This window comes from Triturus cristatus, chromosome 5_2 (genome assembly GCF_964204655.1).
Source record: "Triturus cristatus chromosome 5_2, aTriCri1.1, whole genome shotgun sequence".
Classification (NCBI taxonomy): Eukaryota; Metazoa; Chordata; class Amphibia; order Caudata; family Salamandridae; genus Triturus; species Triturus cristatus.
In genome coordinates, this window is record NC_140588.1 from 42451320 (window position 1) to 42462698 (window position 11379).

At 42.3% G+C, this 11379-nt stretch overlaps 1 protein-coding gene across 1 annotated transcript; it reads right to left on the minus strand.

Moving 5' to 3' along the window:
* Window positions 1-5969: 5969 nt before the first annotated feature.
* On the minus strand, window positions 5970-7514 carry LOC146822629 (52 kDa repressor of the inhibitor of the protein kinase-like). The gene has a single exon (XM_085606252.1). The coding sequence runs from the start codon at window positions 7512-7514 to the stop codon at window positions 5970-5972; it is 1545 nt and encodes a 514-aa protein (XP_085462378.1).
* Window positions 7515-11379: the final 3865 nt, after the last annotated feature.

Below are 11379 nucleotides of genomic sequence, written 5' to 3' on the forward strand. Positions count from 1 at the left end.
TTAGCATCCAGCGTGGTAGTTCATACTGAAATAGGGCTGTCTCTAGATCCTCCCTGGACTTTCTCTTCACAGGCGGCCCCCTTTCCTTTCAGAACACACGTAACTCCCTCATTGTATACATGGACATGTGCCAGAAGTCAAGTCCCATCTTGTCAAGACTTCACAGGTGCAACAACTAACCAGAGTCTTTAGAAAAAAAAATACTTCCAGGAGGACACCAGAAAACAGAAAAACAGTATGTGGTTGCATTATGGTCTGCACTCACTAGTAGTGTACACCAATCACTGTATATGAGTCACAAATGCTAGTCCAAATCCTCACTGTTGACCACCAATGTTAGAAATGGGGATCTCTAGTTGGTAGAGGTACCAAGAAGGGACCCTTGCTTCTAGTCAGGGTAAGGGGGCTACATTCTTAAACAAGCATTGAAAATGCAATAGGTCTCGCCTTTGATTAAGTTAAAGCCATTTGCTTTGCTAATGGTATTATATAGCAAAGCAAATGGCTTTAACTTAATGAAAGGCGAGACCTATTGCATTTTTAATGCTTGTTTCATTTGTTTCAGCTCTCTCTGACAGGGCATGTTTTCCCGATGTTTCCCTTCCCCGCCTAGCGCTATGTTCCTCTTGCATCCCAATTTCTTTAAGTGTTTATTTATTTCAGTCTTTCTTAGGTATCTTGTTCGAATGTATTCATTTGATTTTTCATTATATCATACGTGTGTGTTCATATTTAAGCATATTTTACTAGTGCCTAATTGCACTCGATTTAAAACACGGTAAATGATTTGCTAGAATAACTTGGTGAGTTATGACAATAATAAAGTTTCCCAGAAAAAAAATATTTCCCACTAGGGTTACCTCGATCCAATCCCGTATAGCAAGTGTTTCATTCTTTCCCCTCCGCCGCATTCCTCGTAGTTTCCGCTCTTCTTGGTTTGCGTGCCTCCCCCTTTGAGACCCCTTCTCCCAACCCCACACCACAAGGACTATCTGCTGCAGTTGGATTGAGGCTAACCAAAAATCAAAACAGCGGTTGGTCTTACATTTGCAACTCGTTGCCTATCATTTTTGCATCAAACAAAAAAGTCTATTTTCTTAAGAGGTAACCGGTGCCCCAGGTTTCTGTTGAACGTAGCTAGACTTATCGCCCGAGGTTGCTTGGGAGGGGCTAGCACTTGGAGTAAACAACGTGCCCATCCTTTGTACGGAGGCTGGTCTCGAAGGCTCTCTGTAGGCGTGGGCAGGAAGGCGAGCGATCTAGTTGCATTGAAATACAAAATTAAGTGCGGTGACACCTCTTACTTGCCTCTCAATTTCTTTAAGTGTTTATTTATTTCAGTCTTTATTATGTATCCTGTTCTAATGTATTCATTTGATTTTTCGTTATATCATATGTGCGTGTTCATATTTAAGCATATTTTGCTAGTGCCTAATTGCACTCGATTTAAAACACTGTAAATGGTTTGCTAGAATAACTTTATGAGTTATGGCAAAAATAAAGTTTCCCAGAAAAAAAATATTTCCCAGGAGGGTTACCTCGTAAAACTCAGCGAGACCAGTCAACAAAAGCGACAGTGCCGAAGGTACCGAAGCCAAGGTGTCTTAAAGGTGTGGCGCTGGGATTGTTAAATTGGGGTTAATCGAAATTTGATTATATTAAGATTTGTCAAATGACAAACCAATCACGGTGTCCGGAGAAGTGTTTCACCAATGGACGGCTGAGGAAGCTTCAGTAAGCGCGAAAGTGAAAGCATTTCACTCGCGCTTTAAGCTGAATGCCAAAGAAAAAGAAAAAAAAAAAGCTGTGCCTGAGAAATGATAGGCGCGTCAGCCATTGTTGAAGATATACGCAGTAATACCAAAAAAAAGTGCTTAGCGGCTAATTAAGAGACACTGTCTCACGCTGCAAGTAAAAGATCCAATCCCGGTGGGCGGGGCCAAAAGCGGACAGGGTGGCAACCAGGAGGGATTAAAATGCCTCCGGTGCAATCATTACACTATGCTTAGCATAATCCATGACGGAAAATGACGCGCACAAATGAAAATTGCAGGCGGAGCTGAGACACGAGTTCTGGAACCGTATTAATTCCAGGAAGCCCTAGCATGGCGAGAGCAGCGCATGCGTGCTGCTAACGCCTTGCGAGACCTGAAAACAAAATCAATGGTGAGAAATGAAACGCACCAAAAAGCAATTAGTAACTTGTTGCAGAACATATTAGAATCAGTTTAATGTAAATTTGATTTGTTTTTATAAAAGTGCCGTATCTGAGAATGAGTAGTAACACACAGAGACTCTTTCATTCTTGTAATGTACAATGAGTAAAAAAATTAACTCGTTGCCATAACCAGCTCCTGTCTGCTTATCACCATTACAAACTGATCATAACAAAAACCCTGTTCACGGTTTCGTTGTTCAAACTGCAGCTTTGGATTTGACCTTTCTTGCTAAACAGGCCTGTTGTTGCAGGTCCAATGCATTGCATGATAGCATAGTGCTGTTATTTGTTTAATGCAAATGCACATCATTATATTAGAATAAGATGCAGTTTTTATCACCATCCCCTGGCACTGTAAGCTCCTTTGCCTTAAAAGAATTGAGTCCCTCCCATTGCAGTGGCGGCTCCTCTGCTATGGCGGAGGAGTGTCGCCCCACTGCTTTGAGCAGTGGAAAGGAATTATAAAATGATCATAACTTGTAGTTATGATCATTTTATGTTTCCTTTGTTTGCGGGCAGGCAGGTGGGGATGCTCTGCTCGCGGACCAGGGCAGGAGAGGAGTGGTTTGCCCATATCTAAGTGCGCAGTGACTGTTTGGTTGGCCCGTTCATTCCCTGTTCTTCATGTGGGCTGCATTACAGCCTGTGTGGAGAACAAGCCCAGGACCCATTCCCTGGTTTAGCTCAAAACCAATCGTAACGCTGTATTGCAGCATTTTGATTGGTCAGGGGAGCCTGTGTGCTTACCAATCACAACGCTGTGGGCCTGTATACCTGGCCCACGAGGAGAACAGGAGCAAGGAGCATAGAAGTGGCGGCGGGATCGGCGGCAAGGCAAGCGTGTCAATGTAAATTCTTTTTGGTTTTTCATTGTGCTACCTCGCGCCTGTCTCCTCTCCCCCCCCCCCCTCAGCCCCCTCCCCAGCGCCCGCCCCGCCACCCACGAGTCATGCCGGACGCCAAGGTTCCATTGTGTCCCTTACATCTAAACCCTTCATGATGCTCCATTCCCTTTACTCCTCCCCGTGCCGAAGCTGAAATGGAAACAGCAGACCATGCTCAGCACGTTGGCCACTATGCAGGACCACCTTGCTATCCTACTCAAGTCAAGTTTCTCGACGGGTCCTCTCCGTATCCAATTAATGCCAACACAGTCAATATTTTTTGCATGGAACCCTCTTCCCTGCAGTACAGATCTCCTTCAGTCTAATTTCATTATGCAGCGACACCTGCTCCCCCCATATCCCCCCCACCAGACTGGCTTGCCTTTAGTTTGACATCTTATCCCAGCAGAGGATATAGATTAGGTTAAAAGTTGGACAAATCACTATTTCTAGACAAAAAGTCCATTGCTCATGTCTCGAGTCTGGCTCTTGCCAGGTAGTTTAATTGCAGAACCAGTCATCACGCAGGATGTGGGCCACATAGACTACGCCAATTAGGTCACAAGAGCAGCCATCTTTGAATGGTGATGAGCATCCCTGTAGAAATTACTCAGAGGTTATTTTAAAACATAGCTGCCAAACTGTTCAGAAAAATCGAGAGTGCCGGTTTACCTGGAAATCTTACAGTTCAATTAAGCTCCTGTGTCAAATATTCTCTGTGGCCGGCTGTTCAGTGGTTTAAATCCCAGCAAATTCAGAAAAACCCTAAGACAACTGCCGTCATTGAGTACGAATACTTTAGGAAATCAAATAATTTATGAATGACATTTACTATCTATGCTCTGTCCTATATGCAGGTAATATGCACTCCAGAGGGCTCTCCTTTAATGCAATCCAGCTTCTTGATCTATTTTAAAGTACCTATTTCTCAAAGGCGCTCAGCATCACTGCAACTTCGTGGTCCCCACTCACCAAATTATAGCCCAAGTCTGAACTTTGTCTTGAGAGGGTCGAAGGCACTTTTTCACTAAATGATTGATGTTCAAATCCGTTCCAAGGGCACGTTGAGTAAAGTAAGTAAGCTTTACCGATTCTGTAAATAAGAACATGGTTTGTCAAGTGCGCGGATGGATTTGCGCTCTTCTAAAGGCAGGGTCAGTGGCGTAGCGAGAGCTTGTGGCACCCGGGGCTCTCTCTCAGATTGCCGCCCCCCCTGGGGGGGGGGGGGGGTGGCACGCACTTCAAAGAGGTCAGAGAGACACCAAGTATCGCCGCTAATAGTTACCTTGATCATGCAACTTACATGCACATACATGACACGGTCCAAGGCTACACAGTTGAATACACCGGTGACTAGCAGTACAAAAGAGAACACACAGACTGCATGATCTATCTGGGGACTCAGAAAAACCACATGTGACATCCATCAGAGAGCTGCGTGAACAATTACCTGGTAATCCCCTCAGCACAATGCAAACATGCACATACATGACACTGTTCATGTAACCTTCATCTACAGCTGACATTAAATGACCATACATCATGGTCCCCCCCCATTAAAGAAGTGGGGACCTGCACAAACGTGATGTGCTCTGTGGACCCAAAACTAACTTAACAGTGTCAAAGCCTGTGATTCTTTATCTTTCAAAAACAGCAAATTAATTATTCACAGGGAATGACTCACTGTGTGCCCTTAAAACTAAACGCAGCACAAAGGGGTCAGTCAGCTCCACCTTTCCAACACAGACTGGATACAAAGCCCACTCTGGTGGCCCAAAGGCAACAACCAGGGGTCGCGCCCTGTCATTACTTCCAAGCAGAAGCAACCAACTCCCTGGGAATGAAAAGACATGTGCTCTTGGTACCCAAAACCAGCTTGCAATAGTGCATCTCTCCTTCACAGCAGCCTGAGCATACACATGGTGCACAGCCTGCCTGGGGGCCCAAAGCTAAAATACAGGGAGGGGCGACACATTATGATCACAATCCTTAAACACAGTTGTGGGGGCCATGGGAACTTGTTCAACTCTATCCAAGACCCGGGACAAACTGTTCCAGCGCTGCGGCACTCCTTGAATAGTCAGAAGAAACAAGAAATATTACATTTTTCTGCGATTTTGTTTTCACATTACTTTCATGGTAACCAACAATGTTAAAAGTCTACAAGAACAGTAAAATCATAATAATGTGTCAAGTACGGAATGGCAAGGCTTGCACACTGCCGGGTGGGGTTTACCTTCAGCCCCCTGCTGGTGTGTGAAGGGAGGGGAGTGGAGGGTCCATCGACCGGTTAACTGTGGAGGATTAGGACACTCAATCAGATCTTTATCAATAACCTGTCGTTCGGTGCCAAAGACCGCTCTGGCCTCTTCCCAAATGAGAGGCCTGGGGTCCCGCATGCCCACCTCAGAATCTGTACCCCAAACATGGCGGGAGGGCCCCCTGCACAAGAAGGGTGAGGGGGGGAGGAAGACGGATATGAATTCATTATAGTAAATTCACTGAAAACAACACTAAGGTTAATATGACTTTATTATTAGGTCTTGTAATAATATAAAAAAATATTGTTTTAATTAGCCGCCCCTCTTAATACGCACCAAAAATACAACAAAACAGAAGACCACTGTACAGTTTAAGAAGTGCATTGCATATATTGTAACATTACCCGCTTAGTTGGAACTTATGTACTGACATGTGTTAAAACTGGCGCAGAAAGAAAATGTAAGGTGCAGAGCTGTATCACATGACCAATGTTTCTCCAAGTTAAATAAAGAGTTGAAAAAAAAAAAAAAAAATTCAAAATGATGTATAGGAAAGTAAATGAAAACACTATGTTTAATTTTCAAGTAAAACGTAAATCCAACATTCTAAAATGTTATTTTTCTTGCTTTTCTATTGGCAAAATCATCAATGACATCGTCGAAGTCTACTTCATCACTCAGTTGCTGTTCTATAGACAGTATGGCAAGATTTCTTAAACGTAAGGCACTCATTGTAGATCTTAGGTAATTCTTAATCAATTTCAATTTAGAAAAACTCCTCTCACAACCAGCAACACTTACAGCAATTGTGAGGAAAATTCGCAGTAGTATTACAATATTTGGAACGGAGTTCTCAAGACTGTATTTTAGAATAAACTGCAAAAGTTCAAGGGGACTGTCCTTCCAGGTCTCTGTTTCGTGTTGCGTAGCAGCAACAGAAATAAAACTCTGAAGTCTTTTTCTCTCAACGAGGAACTCTTCCTCATTAATGTCACCATGATAATGATTTAGTTGACATTCGTATTTATCATTCAAAAGATTTGATGGAGTAAGGAAAGCATATTTTTCAGCAAGAACATGAAGTTGTTGAAATCTTGTGGTGATTTCTTGGATCACTCTGTCCAGTGAAGAAAACATTTCTCTCCTCAACTCAGTTTCGTATGTCAATTCAGCATCTCGTGATTCTTCACCTGCCATTAGTTTCTTCTTTCTACACCGACGATCCATGACTATCCCAAGATCATCACAAATTTCTTTGGCGTAAGCTACTGAATTGTTAACTAATTCACACCTATTTTCAGTTAGAAATGCTTTTAAAGCATTGAGTTTTATGTCACATTGTTGTATATTCAATCCTTTGGTTTGGAGGTAGACCTGAGTGTCGTTAATTTCAACAAGGACGGATTCCCACAGGCCAAGAAAGCACAGGAAGGAAAAAGATTGTAAAGCAACAAGCAGCACAGCAGCATCTGACCTGGTAACTCTATTTTCTTCTTCACCAGTTAAACGTTCTACAGCACTTAAGATTTTTGAGTAATTTTTTTTTACAACACTCACAGCATCTCCCCGTGCACTCCACCGAGTCTCTATTACACGCTTGACACTTTGGCCAGTGACTGAAGTCAGAATATCCCAGCGATGGGTCGAGGAAGAAAAAAACATGAACAAACGCTCCACAGTTCCAAAAAAGGTCACAGAATTCACAGCAACAGAAGCTGCATGTAAACCAGCCAAATTCAGCGAGTGATTTGTACATGCGACAAATTCTGCTTTTCCATTAATTTCCCTGATGCGTCTTTGAACGCCAGTATGTTGACCAGCCATCACAGCAGCATTATCATATGCTTGTCCTCTACAATTTTGAATATCAATTCCGTTGCTTTCTAAATTCTGCAAAATCATAGTTGAAATATTCTCAGCGGTTTTACCTTTTGTTTCAAGGAAATCGACAAATGATTCCACAACCATCACTTTATTTCCATTGATCATAACATAGCGTAAAACTTGGCTCGTCTGATCCTTATGAGAAATATCAGGGGTGCTGTCGAATATCATAGAAAAATACTTAGCTTCTTTCACTTGCTCGATAACCTTGCTTCTTACTTTTTCTCCCAAAAGTTCTACAAACTCATTCTGGATAGTAGGCGACATATAGGATTTAGCATACTTTTTCCCCAGCTTAATTCTTACAGTATGCTCACGTAGCACTGGATCGTATTTGGCCAACAAATGAACCAATTCTAGAAAATTTCCTCTATTTCCTGTTGATTCAGGTTCATCATCAGTCTTGCAATGAATTCCTTCTCAGTGACCCCGTAAAGCCAAATTTTGTTTAGCTAGGAATCTAATGATATCCAACAATCTTGAAAGTATCTCCCTCCACTTCTTTACTTCGTTTTCAACTTGTTCTTGTGCCTTTTTGTCAATTGTTGCTCCACATCGGATTCTAATTTCCAACTCCTTCCATTGTGTGAAACATCGAACATGGGCCACACTAGATTCATGATTGCAAATTTTAGGATTGAGTTTCCACCACGTGTTGAATCCATCTGTAGAATCAAAATTTGAATGACTTCTGTCTGCAAATAGTCTGCAACAAAAGCAGTAAAGAGCTTTCTTGGAAGGAGAGTACACCAACCACGATCTCAACATTTTTTCATTATTTGGCAGAGTTTGAAAAAACCACTCGCGTGTAAGTTTTCTGGTTCGTCCTTTGATTAAAGCACCCTCACGAATGACTTCACCAAAATCAGAATCTAGATGTTGAACCACAGACGCCCCTTGTCCTACCAGTAAGATACGCGTGTCATCTTTAATCCTACTTGGCCAAAGACCAACATCTTTTAAGTCAACAGCTGGAATTTCTTGTTGGTTACACCCCTTATCACTTGTTGAAGTTGAAGGATCACTTGACTTTGATGAAGGTTGGAATTCAGATTCGGAAATTGCTTCAGTAACAGTAGTAGTAGTACTAGGAGTTTCTGTTTCGCGACTGAGGTATTTCAGTAGTGCACCTTCATGCTTTTTTAATTGTTCCTCTCTGGCCTTTTTCTTTTTTCTAAAGGCTGCACCACTTGGTTTTATTCGCTTCATCTTAAGTAAGCTTGAAAGAATAAGAAAAAGAAAGATATTCATAATAAAAAGAATAACGGATAAATACATCCATTTTAAAATGTTAGCTTGTAGTCTTCCCTGTTTAAATTGCAATAAAATACAGTGAGCTAAGAAGGGCATGCGACTCCTAGACCTTGTAACCCTCACTGTCTTGTTATCTGACCATTCTGTACATTGATGACCATATGGAGGGGGGCGTCACATCACGTCCCAGCTGTCATAGCTTGGCAACTCGCCGGCGAGGTACATTTTTTGAGCAGTGCAGTGCTTGCGGGCATAGATATAATTTAGCTCCTGCTGGGCCCCCAGAGTAAACACAACAGAGGGAAACAAAAGCACACAGCTGGTTATCTCTTCACAGGTACTTAAGAGAGGCATGCTTTTGACTTTGTTTGGCTTTGGCCCCTTTATGTAAGTGCATGAACTGTAAGTATCTCAGATGTGTTGGTCTGTCCCAGTATTTAAACACAATTTAAATAGCACTACTTTACTTTCTTTTATAACGCTACTCATCCCATTGCAGGGTTTCAGAGCGATTTACATAACATACAGATTGAAAATAAATCATGCGTGTAAATCAGTGTACAAGATGTGTTGCATGAGTCAGTGAGGGTTAAAAGTTGTAGCAGTCACATATCCTACAAAGCTAACGGTGCTAGATTAAAAGGCTTACTATTTATGAACTGCAAGTACCAAACGGATCTCTGTTCAAAGCAGTAACCTTACCTAGCTACATTAAAACAAATCTGTCATCTGCATATAACATGATGTGCTTTGCAGGCACATTAACCTTCTATGCTACTTTGAGTCAGATCTGGGACTACACAACAGAAATTTCTCCAAGAAATACTTTAACCTCCAGGGTTCTTCTCACCAATTATTATTGCCTGATAGTTACTGGGCACCTCTGCAGCAGATGCCTTAACCCTATAAAAATATTAGAAAATGCAGACTTTGTAACCAATTAAGCATAAAAGATCTACTAACATGCTTCTCTTTGTTGCCAATTTCTTTGTGGCAGGGTTTTTAAAAAAAATTAAAATTAATTGAGGCCCTGATTTTGCATTGGGATTGCGCCACTTTTTTAGCACAATCCCAAAGCAAAATCAAATTTGTTAAATCTCATAATGGGCTTAAATGCACTCATGAAATACAGAATAAAAACAAATGTGTGTGATCATAATAGCTGACTGGCGGACATTAAATTAACAAACAAGGACACAAGAGGCGACGAGAGCCTGCTACAGAAAGGCAACAAAGCAAGAAGATGTCAGGAGAGTAATAAATAGGTCTTTCACAGCGATACTCGCACTACCTAAATCTGCTGGTCCAGAACAGCTCTGCCTGGTATTGTGCATATTCTTTTTCGTACTAGAAACCCATTGTCCTATAATACGATACCAGACACAACTAGAGATGAGAAGAGAACAAAAAAAAGCAATTAGAGGAGTGAAGGGGTACTAGGGACGAGAGGGTGTCTAGAAAACAACAAATGTGAGAAAAAAAGGTGGCAGCGAGAGGAAAACAGGAATGTGATAGAATGCAAGTTCTAGTTGCACTCAAGAGGTAAAACCAAAGGAGAGGGAAGTGAGAAAATTAGACTCATAAAGATGCATTTGAGATATAGGCAAGAATAGATTAAGAGTTTGACTTAATATTGAATGGAGTAGAGCACTGTGAAGCATGAAGGTGACGGTAGAAGATAGGTAGGCGAGCATCTGAGCTGTAACAGAGTGAAATTCTCTGAGAGAATGAAAGAGTGAGGTATAGGACACACCGGAATGGGAAACTGGTGCAAAGGGGAAGATTTTAAGGTGAAAGGAAACTCAAAAAGATAGATGTGAGGGAAAGAGTGGTGAATGTAAGATAAAAACAGAGGCTTGGGATCATGTGAAAAAGAAAATGGAACAGTAGGTAAGAGGTGCAGGTCAAAGAAAGACAATGAATTGTTGAGAGGAGAAACTGTATAGAAGTGAAAGAGGGTTGCGGTAGGGTACGATAGATGGAAGTTCAGCAGGAGACTGTAAAGAAATGAAAATAAGGACCTTCAAATGGCTAAAAGGCTCCCTAACCTTAGCTCAATGGGGAATGTTTTGCACTGGCAGAAAACTCAGTTGGTTGATTTGATCACTTCAGATGTCTAAGTCTGTAGCCGGAGGGTCACTGATTTGAATCTCTTTCTAAATATTATCACTTTCCATGTAATGTTCCTTTGATGGGAAGAGGAGGTTCCTGAGGTGGGAGTATCAGGCAAGTGATACTACTCAGGCTCCATCTGTTCGAGCCTTCATGGAGGATCACTCTTCATTACTACCTCCACCTGACCCCGGACTTGACAACGCTCTCCCTTACAGGCTTGATTATCCACTACTCCTCTCTCCAGTGCACCTTATCTCACAGCTGACCTTGGGCCCCAGCCCCATATCAGGCACCATCAGGCTCCACTTTGATTTTTCCCAGTAAAAACATTAGTAAAATCACCTTCAAACTTCAAACATTGAAAGTCGCAGTAAATATAATTAGCATGCACTTTAAAGTATGTTCCACAGTAGCCCTTATGACCCGACTGCTAATTAAATAAACAAAAACAGAAAGGCCATGACAGGCCCGGCTTTAGCGCTGATGCGAAAGTCTTTTTTGGCGCCACACTAATAACCTCTTTCTCCGTAAATACCTTTACTACCACCTTCCAACAGTGCCCCTCATCCCTCCATGGCCCCCTAGTGACCTCCTCCTCAGATTGCCTCACGCCACAAGTGCCCCTCATCTCCCCATAGCCCCTCCCCCTCATGACCTCCTCCTTGGACTCCCTCACTGCCACCATCCACCAGTGCCCCTTATCTCTCTGTAGCCGCCTCTCCCCCTCATGACCTCCTCCTCAGACTCCCTCACTACCACCCTC